Source organism: Pyxicephalus adspersus, chromosome 2, assembly GCF_032062135.1.
Source record: "Pyxicephalus adspersus chromosome 2, UCB_Pads_2.0, whole genome shotgun sequence".
NCBI classification, from domain to species: domain Eukaryota; kingdom Metazoa; phylum Chordata; class Amphibia; order Anura; family Pyxicephalidae; genus Pyxicephalus; species Pyxicephalus adspersus.
Genome location: NC_092859.1, coordinates 63,047,860 through 63,061,265, shown reverse-complemented (window position 1 = coordinate 63,061,265; position 13,406 = coordinate 63,047,860). Strand labels below are relative to the sequence as shown.

General features: G+C 38.7%; 1 protein-coding gene across 3 annotated transcripts in view; it reads right to left on the bottom strand.

Moving 5' to 3' along the window:
* Positions 1-13,406, bottom strand: part of NDFIP1 (Nedd4 family interacting protein 1) — a 66,755-nt gene that overhangs the window by 31,712 nt on the left and 21,637 nt on the right. For all 3 annotated transcript variants that reach the window (XM_072400898.1, XM_072400900.1, XM_072400899.1), the window contains exon 2: positions 455-542. In XM_072400898.1, coding sequence (XP_072256999.1) covers positions 455-542 — 88 coding nt within the window. The remainder of the gene's footprint in view (positions 1-454; positions 543-13,406) is intronic.

Here is a 13,406-nt window from a genome sequence, read left to right as displayed (position 1 = left end):
GGGGGGTTGGGGGGAATTAAACAAAAGTACCTACAATCATCCTGTTTAGGTCAATTGGAAGACCAGATATAGGTGAGAAGCCAGTCTACCTAAAACTGGAGGAATGTTACTAGGCAGAGATATTCTGTTCCTAGCCAAATACCAGGTTTAGAGTGTGGTGGACACAGCAAGCTCTATATGCTAAATTTGGATTAGCAACTTTCCCACTGATGTGGAAGGAGTTTTGTTGGTCAACTTGCGCGTTCTCATGTAATTTGGACACTGACTCATATTCTTGGATAAAGGCTGTGTTGTGGTGCAAATTATGTGGGTAGAACTACCATTTATGCTTATAGCTACAAAGCTTCTTTTTTTCTAAATTACAATGGTTTAGAATCCAAATGTTGCCTAATAATATAAATGCTTTTGCCCATTTATCAAGCATAACTAGATATAAAATAAATATATTACTGACCTGCACTGTCTCCAGCAATGCTGCTGTATGGAGGTGGAGCATCTGATGCACCCTGGGCATTTTCTACCAGTTCCTCTTCATTCTGTAGCTATAAAAAACAAACAGCAGGTTTAGACATAGGTATGTAAAGTATTATATTTTGAAGTATATTTTAACAAAGTGATCTAAAAAATGCTGAAAAAAATAATGGCTATGCAAGAACCTTTTGTAATAGATTATTATATCTTATTATACAGTCATTTTAACGTTCTCTGCGCTTCACCTGAAGAAGCCCTCCAGCAAAACGCATTTGATGGGATGTTATTTATATCAGCCTGAATACCATCTGTGTAGGCAGCTATTTGTCTAGTAGATAGGCATTTCCCTATGTTGGATTACATGAGGTTGCCTAAATTCTAAATGCAAAATTTATTTTACATTATAATATAATAGTATGAGTATAATAAATTTTTAAACAAAATCACGTCAAAATTATAAATTAAATAAACATTTTTTTTAAATTAAAAAAAATATATATATTATACTCATACTATTATATTATACTGTAAAAAAAATGTTCATGAAAAACCATGTAAGGCTTTTATACATATAAATTCACTGTATTGCATTCAATACACTTCTTTTGTATTGAATGCAATACAAATAAATTTGAATTTCCCGCCCCGCCCAAAACGGAACGTCCACACGCACTGATGTCCACAGGAACTCCCGTTGCCTCATCGGGTGCAGACAACGCCGGTCAGAGGTAGGAAGAAGACGCGAAGGACCATGGAGGACGCCGGCGGATCAGGTAAGCGCTTAATTTACTATAGTTTTCTATAGGCTTACCGCTTCCAGCATCTTTTTTCTACCCCACAGTCACACTCGGGGTTACTGCTGGGGAGGTTAATAAACTAGGGGCATTAGGCCAGAACAGACTACTGGCTAGGCCAAATCTGGTTATCTGGAGTTTGCCGACCTCTAATAATTTTTGTGTCAGTGGGGGTTCGCGAGGGCAGGAGGGTTCTGGAGGGACCCATGCACCAGACTGGAGTATAGGCCGAGGGTGACTTTTTCGGCACATTTTGGGTGCTAAAAAAGTCGGCTTATACTCGGGTATATACAGTACCAAATTTTAAACTGTTTTGTTAAAATTTCACAAGGTGAAATTGTTCGTTGGAATGTGACTAATGTATCTGAATCATCATCAGCCATGTTTCAGGTAGAGGTTTAAGTAATTTGAGGAATTTCACATTACAGAGATTAGAGATCAAGGGATTCAATGTAAGATGTTATGTGCCAGTGATACACATATCCTCAGTGTGGCAGCCTCAGATCACTGACAGCAGTTGATTCAATCTTTGACGTGTTTCTAGCTGTAAGAAAGCAGTAAGGTGCAAGCACATGCCAAGGGGGAGCAGAGCCTGAACCCACCACGCCAGGACCAGTACACGAATTGAATTTTATTAGAAAAATATCTTACCATGATGCCAAATTTATAGGTACTTGAGGGATCTTCAGTTTGATAAAGTGTGAGAAAATGTGAAGCATCATGCATTGAGTTGGAATTAACAAATTGAGTTGGAAATTTTAAATCTGTAGGACAGGTGGAATAAAAACTTATTAGAGCCTAAATTGAGGCAAAGTTGGTTGTACATAAAAACAATATAGATGACAGAAAACAGAATGTAGTTGGCATTGGACATGTAATACCAACAGACAGTAAGTGAATCCCACTTTCAAATGGTACAGACTTCCATTTGTTTTGGGTTGTACCAATAGAAGTCCCCTTCCTTACAATTTGGTATGTCCTCCCTGATAACATTATAAGGAAGCTGGAATATTGGATATGGGATTCATGCTAAAACTGTGTACAGTACTTGATAGGACATTTAGTCTTCTACAATGTACCAAATAAATTTGTCATTGCAGTTTCCTAAAAAAGTAACCACTTGTTACTGATAGTATTAATGCAGATAATTATTGAATTTACACTAGATAATAACTGAAAATCACAAGAATTGAACAGAAGAAAGACAGAAATACTGTTCATTTGTTAAAAAGTGCCTAAAACAAAAACAAAAAAAAATTCCTAAAAAAAATATTCATAATTTATTAATTTATCAACTTTCATTTTTTGGTCTTACCAATAAACTAAATAGACAACGTTTTTTTCAAATAATATGTAAAATCAAGCTCTCAGGTTTTTTTTTACGACTTCTCTTTGATGGTTGTGAAAAACAGCCTTTATAAACAGAAAGTGCACCATTTCCCTAACCCTTTCTTGCCAAGATAGCTCTTACATATTTATTATTCAGCAGCCTTGGCATTTCTAGAGCACGTTGCTGCTAACTGAATGAAGGATGTACATCAATCACTTGTTTATTCCATCATGCCATCACCACAAAACACTTTATTCCAAAAATAGGGCTGCCAATGATAAAGGCATTGAGAAAAAAAAGGAGCCAGAAATGACTAGCTCTTGAAATACAGTGCAGCAATACTGCAACATACTTAGAGTATATACTGCTAAAAATAAAAGACACGTTTTATAAAAAAATCATTGCATATAACTGTCTAAAACACACAAACATACTTTCATTGCAATTTAGCAAACTTTAATAAATTTTCAGATGGCCAAAATTTGAACATCAACTAAACATTTTCCATACCATTAGGACAGGAACCAAAATAGTCCCTCACCCTGCCTTCCTTATTAAAACCTTAACTAAAATACAGGACCTAACATACAGTCATTATAGACCCTGCTCCCACAGTCCTGTGGCGTTACATTCAAAGCACAGTGCTTCTCTTTATTACCATACTGCAGCTACATTTATTTATATAGACATCATACATTTTTTGCACCTGCACATAACACTGAAGAATTCATATTAAGTCACACCCCAAAAGACCTTACTATGTTATCTTCCTGACTCCAGCACATACTGACATTAGGGGCCAGATTTGGTAGAATAAGGATCTGATGATATCAAAGTACTGATAGGCTACTGCGGGGCTAGTTCCTCCTAAAAACATAATAAGTAAACCAGAATATTGGATCTGAGATCCGTCCTGTATATTTGCTTTGGTTTTCTTGCCTTTATTACCTACTTAGCCTGTGAACGTAGTTATGAAAACAAAAACAAAGTGTAAAGCCCTGTACAGACGTAAAAAAAACTGGTGCTGGAAACAATCTTTCGTAACAAAAAAAATCTGAGAATCAAAATTTGCTGAAGCAGTATATGAAACTGCAAACTGGAAGATATAGTAAATATACAATGTAAAGGAAGAGTTAGCCTCAGTGCTTCTGCCAGTAGACCTCAACCTAATACTGGCTTACAAACACTTTTCTAAATCAGCTTTAATTACAAGTTTTACTTTTGTAACACACACACAAAGTAATGCAAAGGCAGCCACAGTTTCTCTGCACAACTCATTTTACACAGCATGTAAAAGGCAAAGCTCAGCACATATATTGTATCTATGTGTCAATATATTGCACAGAGGAAAGCATAGATTCCTTTCATTCTAGTTAAAGCAGTTCCATTTGGGCAAGAAAGAGGTCATTATTGTAATAAAAAAAAGTAAAAGCTAAGTGCCTACTGATATGATTTAATGAAACTTCTGAATATTTAAGCTATAAAGACACAGCTAATTCAGTGACACAATGGACAAAAAGTTACAAATGTACAACCAGACAGGTAATGCACCTATTACCTGGAAAATCATCTTAGTAATTAAAGCTACGTACACAGGTCTAATTGTCCGAGCGACCGTCCTGGCGGATCCACAGAGGATGGACAACGAACGGTCCTAATGCAAGGGAAGGGGGAGAGCGAGCAGCAGGGTGCTGCTCCGTCATTCTCCCCCTCCCCTCTCCATAGAGCAGAACAGGCTGTATGTACAGCACTCGTTCATGCATGGTGCAGATCCTTTCCAACGACAATGATTGCACGTGTGTATGCAGCTTAAGTTTTGTGGCTTACAAGGTCACCTTTCCAACTCTAGCCTTCAATCAGAGCAATGAATCACAATTATCACCTCTGTCTAATGATAAGAATAATGACCCAATCTTGCACCCAACCATTTTAACAAGTAATAAATCAGTTAGAAGTCCCAAAACACTGTACATGTGTACAATATTTGACCCCATTTATCATTTTAACCTGATATTATGTGTTTGTATTACAGAGAAGAACAAACTTTGCAGGTGAAGGTAGTTTGTTATGTTTACTATACAGCTGGCTGACATAATATTATTAGTAAAGCGGGTATATATTAAGTGGTAACTAAGTATACAGTGGGCACACTCACATTGAAGAGAGAAACAATATTCACCCTAGTTACCATTTATAATAATCATGGCTGGCTGGCTTTACATTTTGGCATTTTACCTGAAAATAAGGAATCCAGGCAGGGGCCCACATTTGTTTGGTACTGCTACTGAAATGTGCAGAGAACCTACTGGTACAAACAATCCCCCACAAGAGTCTCACAGCACAATGTTAAAAAGTGAACCATTGCACTAACATGTCTGATTGCTTCACTACCAATCAAGGTGAGGAAAATCAGTCGTTAACTATCAGTTGGAATTACAATTTACCTTTCACTGGTTTTGACTGATTGTGTTTAACAACAAGTCTCAAATGCCAGCTAGCTTCCTGAGCCCAGGCTGTACTGAATCCACCCCTAGCTTTTGACAGAGCAGCAAAGGGGAAAACAGTAATGAATATATATCTTGGTCACTGTTTTCTCCTCCTATTTATCCCATCGTTTAACCCTAGACAATACAGTTTTACCAAAAGAGTAGGTGATGCTTGAAACAGACCTCAAAGCATGGGTAGTGAGGGAGATAGTAGTGAATGATTTTGAACATCTATGGGACAATGATACACTCATAAAATAAAAAAAATAAAAGAGTAACACTGATCCTTGGTCTAAAGAGCCTGATTCATCAAGCCAAATCAGAAGCTCGCATGCGTATTCGCGATCTGGAATCGGACGCTAAAAACCTATTTATTTCAGCAGGGGAGAATACGCTGGCACATTCTCCCGTCAGTTATTAACTGAAATGATCGCTCGCTCCAAGCAGCGCATCCCGGGCAGCTTGACACTGGCGATTTTGCATTAAAAGTCACTGTTCCCCTAAAAAAACATTTTTTCTAATGGCACACATCTTACACTTAGCCCTAAATAAAAATGTCTGGGGTGTTCAAATGTTTCAAACATATATATAAGCTAAGAAATAAGCATATTTATAATTACCTATTGTTTTCAGGTTCAGAAAGAGTTAACTGAGTTCTTGTTTGCTTCTATATATATATATATATATATATATATATATATATATATATATATATATATATATATATATTGTAATAGCTGGCCAAAGAAATCACAGGGTTTGCCCAGATACAGGTTATATGCAGAGTATTTTTCTGTTTGGTCAGACAGTTTTCCTTTTGACCTGAAGGTGGGGTTGAAGTACCAGGCTGAATGACAATGAGCTTCTTGGCCAGGTGGGGGAGCTAATGAAGCCTGGGTATGATCAGGTGTAACTGTCTCTCCTGAAATGCATCCTGGAAATTAGACTGGGGATATAATATACTCCCAGCCTGCTTATTCCTGTGGCTCTGTCTTGGCTGGTGAGCTGGGAGGAGGTCCAAGGTGAACTGTAAAGACGGGCAGGCAGATTCATCAAGCCCAATCGGAAGCTTGACGCGCGTGTATTCGCGATCCGGAATCAGAATCCTAAAATAAATTTATCAACCAAATCCTTCGGCGCTGGCGTACTCGGGGAGAAGTCATCAACTGAAGCAATCTCTCCGATGGATATACGCAGCCCCCCAGTTTCACACTGGCGAGCTTTCATTAAACTCACTGTTCCTCTAAAAAAGCATTCTTTCTAATGGCACACATAATACCCTTAGCCCTAAAAAAATGTTTGTGCTGTTCAAATGAATAAAACATCTATATGAGCTAAGAAATAAGCATATTTTAAAATGACATTTCTTTCCTGTTGGGCAAGAGTGAACTGAAATCAGCTCCTCTACATAGGCGCCTGTCTAAGCGCTTACGATGCCTGAGCGAAGGAGCCGCCTGGGGGTAAATATCGCCACTTTTCCAAAGGCTAAACCTTGGCTTTGTCATTGGACTAGATTTTCCCACAAAAGGCACAAGCACACACACGTTCTTGTTTGCTTCTATAGATATATATGTATTGTAATATATGTACTGAATATCTGTTTACTGGTGTACACATCTAAAGGATCGTATCAATAAATGACTATGGAATGCCCAATTGTAATCAAAAAAAAAAACCGCCAATTTTGACAGACTGCGCAAGTGCTAATTGCAAGTGAATTTCTATCACCTGTGCGCTTAAGTTTGAGCGAACCGCCAATTTTGACAGACTGTGAAAGTGCTAATTGCAAGCGAATTTCCACCACCTGTGTGCTTAAATTTGAGCATAAATAAGGGTGTTATTTAACTTGCTTTTTCCTTTTGTCTTTTTTTTCTTGGAGGGGCTGTTGTTCTGTGTGTTATCCAAATTAATCTAGCTGCATTTGATACTTGGCTTACCCTTTAGGACAATAGCTGCTTTTTTTTTTTTTTTTTTTTTTTTTTTATCTTTTAATTTTTTTTTATTGTCCATTTTGCAATTTTGAAGTCAATGGTAATGCTATGTTATTGTGTTTGTGGCAATATTGTTTGATTGCACAATTCTGTCTTTATTACCACTTTGAAATGTTTGTCCTGCATAAATATTTTCTAATCCAGTTTTCTACCCTTGATAGGTCAAAATTGCATATTGGTTTGGTATGTATTTTTTTAATGCAATATTTGTTGGGCCATTTTTTAACTATTTTGGCTTTATAGGAAGTGTGGGTTTACAAGTGTTTTGTTTGTTCTTTTTAATTTTTTTGTCATGTAAGTTTAGTGATGTGTGTAGGTTTTTCTTTTGTTTTTATGTTTTTTTTTTTCTTTTTTTTTATATTTTGACCTTTTAGCAAATGTTTCATTTGAATAAAGTTGTTTGTAAAAATGTTGTCGGTTGTTTTTGGGGGTTTGTTGTTCTTCTTTTCAATCTCCCAGGACATATAGTTTAAAAAGTCAATTGTGATTGTTTTTAAGCTGTTCCTTTCTCTGAATTGTTTGAAAGGCTAAAAACAGCACAATTGTCTTGTAAAAACTCAGTTGTTTGATGAGCATAGTTGTGTGCCAAACTGCAGGAGTGTGTAGCCCATAGTTGTGCACCATGGCGGACACGCTATGTGCGCGTGAACTGTGTTTTATCAGTTGAAAACTGCACCACACTTTTGCACAGTTCTCATTCAGGTTATTTTTTTTATTTTTTTGTGTATATTGCTTGTTTTGCTTCATGTGCACTCATGCATGTATGACATGAGTGCACATGAAGCAAAACATGTATGTATGCATTTAGATGTGTGTACATATACATAGAAAAGAGAAATTATAGGAAGAAATAAGCAAAGAGGGCTTTTTGGACCATATTGCTTCAAACTGAAAAGATTGCCTATTTGTTCTTATGGTTTCTGATGTCATAAGCTTGGCTATAAGCAACATTCATGGGTGATATTGCTTCTGGTTAAAAGAAGGAATCCACCTTTATGTGCTTCCACTACCAAGCTGAGGTGAGTACGTCAATATATATAGTTGGCAAAGGTCTAAAATGCCATTCAAACCTGCAGAAACATCCTGAAGAGATGGGAAAGCAAGAAAGTGTCTAGCACAAAAGGGATTTGGCCCTGGAAGTTTCATATAGTAGTAGTATTTGTTTTGTGCAAACACCTAAATAATCCAACACTCCAGTATTAAATATGCACTAAGTTAAGCAACAACACAACATTTGTTCATTTCCAAAAGTGCCTAACTCTGCTTGTGAGCTTGGAAATCATGTGGTTTGATGTTGTGCTTGGCAACCTGGACCTCCTTCCATTACCATCACATGTGTTAGAATGAGTATGCAACTTAGCTTGACAGCTAATTGACAACCTGTTTGGACAGCAAGTGGAAGTGTGCTTGTATACAATAGTGCTAAGATCAGGCAGCACAGCACAATGAGAACAAACCTATAACACTACTACAAATGAACAGAGGAGTTGTGTGGCAGCCAATCAACATGAGTACAAATCTCAGACTAATAAAATAAAAATAAAAACAAATAAAAACCATGACAATTAATTCATAAAAGGATAATGTACATAATGCATTCAAATGCCAATACGTGACAATGTGACTTTGAGAATGGAACAAAGGCAACGAGAGGGTTCAAGTAGCAGTTTGGGGTAGAAACCATGCGGACATTTATACTTAAAATTTATGAAACAAAATGACAAAACATTGCTGAAGAGATGCTAAACAACAGAAACCGTAATAACAAACCAGGCACAAAAACATTGCAGCAAAAGATAAAACTAACAATATTGAGGATTACAAAAAGTCGCATCACTGCATACCATCCAAGCAAACTCAATTAATCCTCCCCTCCACCACACACAAACCAGTCCAGTTAAAATAGTAAAAATGTATTTATATCATATATATCATAATTATATCATATTATATGTATATGTGCATACATAGTTCTCCCCATAGGGTTTTAGTCGGTTGCTCCGCCCAGCTGCTGTGAATACCCCGCCCACCTCTTCTCAGCAGCTCTCACCCTCTACACGGATCTCACTGAGGCTGCTCTGTGCTCAGCTGTCATCCGTTCAGAGGATTGCTGCTGCGATGGAGAGGTGAGCACACAGTTCAGCCTTCATGTGAATGGGACACAGGCAGCCCCGCCCCTATCTGACAGCACGAGCTTGGATTTCTTTTTATAAAAAGAAAAAAAGCCTGTGAAATGTATCCACTGCTAGAGCTATGTGTGAAACGTGCATGTCGTTCTGCATCTTCACAGCTCTCTGTGTACAAACCTCCATATCTCCTAAACTGTACGTCACGACTTGTAATTTTCAGGTTGCACAGGGCACCCTCATAGATACTAGTTTCTACAATTTCAGCCCCCCCCCCCCCAGCTTTAAAGAATTTCAAGATATACATTTACAAATGTAAAAAGTTATGAAAATTGAACTTTGGGGTTACTGTTTCAGAGGTAAGTGCAACTAGGAATTGAATATACAAATTGGGGATCCCGGGGCCACTAACATAGCAAGGAGCATTGGGGTTTTCTTTGAACCAAAATTTCTGAGGTGGGGGGTACAAAACTGAACATATAGGTGCATGTGGCTGGGCACATTCTCCCCTTACAATCTCATTACTACAGCATCATTAGAACATAAAACACTCTGCCCAATTAAAATGGGCCTCCCTGCCCTGTTACACATTCCTGTCCACTTATCCAACATTTTGAACTTTAATTGGGGAATGGGGAGGTGTAAGAAACCAAAAATATAGGTACAAGTGGGGAACATCTGTGACGAACATCCCCTAAAACTTCATAACTATAGTATAATTAGAACATAAACTCTGCACTCCAAACTGAGGTTGAGGTACTGGAAGGTTTCAGTCATGTGTAACAAGAAAGTGGATTTTGATGGACAGTTTTTTTTAATGTTGTAATGATGCAATGGTGATGAAAGGTGATAGCCACAAGTGTCTCCCACTTCCACCTATATTTTTGTTTCCCTGCACCTCCTAATTCTAGAGAAATTGGGGTTTGAGGTAGAGGTACAGACAGATATGTCTAACAGACCAGGCAGTACATTTTGCTGGGTAGAGATTTATGTTCTCATAATGCCATAGCAATTACATTTTAAAAAGGTTTAGCCACAAGTGTCCCCCCACTTGTACAAATTACGTTTCCTATGCCTCCACGTGTACCTTAAAAATTTCAAGTCAAGGCAACCAACGGTTTAGGAGATATGAAGGTTTGAACACAGCGAGTTGTTAGGCTGCAGAATATAACAAGCAGCTTTTAAGCCGCATACACACGTGCAATTCTTGTCATTGGAAAGGATCTTTCACGATCCTTTTCAACAATAAGAACCACACGATGCATGAACGAGTGCTGTACATACAGCACTGTTCTGCTCTATGGAGAGGGGAGGGGGAGAGCGACGGAGCAGCACCCTGCTGCGCGCTCTCCCTCTTCCCTTGCATTAGGATTGCTCCTCTCGCACATTTTTATAATAAAGAGTGACTTTCTCTGTTATATAATAAAAAAATGTGCATTTTTTTTTTTTGTTTTTACACTTTTTTGGAGAGGACCTCTCCCCTTCAGTCTTTTTTGCATTTTGGTAAAGACCAAAGGGGAAATACGCAGCCTCCTGGGAATATTGTGTCACATATCCCAAGAGGCTCTGCACTGCTCCTTGTGTGCAAGCATCTTCAGAGGCTTTCCTATAATGTAAAAAAAAAGTGTTCAATCTCATGCATGTGCAGTGCAGGGCAGCACTGGACGTACAAGTGAGCATTAGAGAAAAGGTGGAAGCTGAGCCAGCAAGGGCCCACTGGGCTAATTTTGTAAAAGAATCAAGTGAAAAAAAAATGTTTTCACAAAAGTTCACTTTAACTAAATATAGACACAGGAGCACATATGAAGTTAGGCTGAATTTACACCGGCAGTAAGGTTACATTTGTCCATTCCTCATGCCAGGAACCACTGCTACTTAAAAAACTGCTAGCTCTGAAAAAGCCCAGGATTCCGGCTGGCAAGTAAAGGCAAGTGTACTAGCACTTGTCTCCAGCTCGCGGAAATACACCTTGTAAAGTGGTGCGTATATACGCGCACTTGCTTGATAGATTAGGGCCAAAGTGTTTTTTATTTTCATGTTAGAGATATATCTTGTGTCTAAAGCTACGTACACACGTCAAATTTTTCTCGCCCAATAATCGGCTCAGGGCGGATTTTGGAAGAATCTGGCGTGTATACAGCCCAGGTTTTTCATCGTCCATGGATCCCTCCTGGCGGATCCATGGACAATGACCGACGAGCAATCTTAATGCAGGGGAAGGAGGAGGGCATGCAGCAGGGTGCTGCTCTGTCGTTCTCCGCCTCCCCTCTCCATAGAGCAGAACGGTGCTGTATGTATATTGGTCGTTCATGCATCGTGCGGTTATCGTTAGAAAGGATTGTGAAAGATCCTTTCCAACGACAAGAATTGCACGTGTGTATGCAGCTTAAGTATGCAGCTTTATTATGCACACTGTTTAACTATTGCTTTAGAAAGCAAATTACACCCTAATATATGTGGTATATTGGCTAATTTGATGCAGTGTAAAATGGAGTATGAGGAAACAAAACAGGATTATATACCAGAACAAAATGAGATGGCAAATCCTGCATGAAAACCAACAGTTTTGCTATTTCCTAGCTCGTAAATACAGGGTAAAGTAAGTATGGTAAAACTGTTTACGTTTTTAAAGTGGAATTTTTAATAAAGTTTTTCAAGTGTGAGCAGACATGTCCTTTATTGCACAAGGTAAGGTGGTTGTCACTTCTGCAATACAATAAACGTACCTGTCTCATCACAAATTTGTAATTACATTGACCTCTATTCACTCTTTGGCCATCTTTTTTGGCCAAGCCAGAATGACATAATGCGCATGCATATGGGGGTTAATTCAGTCCTGGTAGCCCCGCGGAATGTTCCAAGTAAAAAGATTACAAACAGGCAGAAGAGATATTGCCTGTCCCTCTGCAATAAAAATCCTGACCGCTTGCAGTTCCTCATTAGTTCCAATTTAAAGGTCAATCTGAGGAGTGGACAACCATGGATACTGCCTTTGCGCAGAAACTGATGATGTTACCTGTATTGTAAATGTTACATGAATGTGCTTCTGCTCTTCAAGGATGATTAAAATTATCCCTGCATCTGGGAACTCCTGCAGATCTCTAAACAAAGAGCCACAATCAGCAACAATTCAAGTTCAGCATATGTTCAGTGGTGGCTTGAACAAAAATAACCAGACAGGGTGTTCAAACTTGTCCAATTACTACTTTTCTGACATTGTCTGGTGGTCTTTGCAGAAGTTTCATAATAATTAGATTAAACCCCCCAGTTCTGCTTTAAGCTAACCTAACTACCGATTTTTAAAAGTTTACCCATGGGCATATTAAATTTAACAAAGCAATGGTATAGCAATGCGAGCAAGCACACCTAAGAAACTCTTGATACGCTGAAAATTCGCTACTGTATGCAGCGAACAGCAACCAGATCTCTTGTGGTTGATCTGCAGGCTACCCCTTACCAAGATCTGTAGTTCCATAGTTCTCCCCAGAGGTTTTTAGCCGGTTGCTCCGCCCGGCTGATTTGAATACCCCGCCCAGCTCTCGGCAGCTCTCATCCTCGGATGCACGGATCTCAGTGAAGCTGCTCTGTGCCCTCCTGTGCAGCCTTCATGTGAAGGAGACATAGGCAGCCCCGCCCCCATCTCATAGCACACGCTCAGATTTCTGCCTTTGAAATGTATCCACTGCTAGCTGCGTGTGAATTCTGCATCCTCACAGCTTTGTGTACAAACCTCCTTGTGGCAAAATACATAGAATAGAAAAATTGGATATACTAATGGGGCAGGCATTACAAAATTGTAACAAATAATTGGGAGAAGGTAGAACACTGAAACAATAAGAGGTTACTGATTACCCATGGCATAAACAACTGGGAGCACTAAAGTTGCCGTGTTTTGCCACACCCCCTTTTTTACCACCCGGCTATAGCTTCCTACCACCCAGCTGAAAAAAATTTCTGTGGAGAACACTGAGTTCTATTGGCTAAAACCTGCAATTGACAGCTTCGCAGGCCAACATGGTGCCAAATTTAGCTGGAAGAGGCAGGCCACAAGGTCACTTCGAAAGGTTTGATTGACATAAAAAAATAAAATCAAGGCACCTTAAATAAACAATCAATAACCTTTGCAGTTCTAGTCTTAAAATGTACAACACTGACACCAAAATCTCATGTCCTGAGCCTTTATTTCTTCCAGGAGAAGACACTGGAAT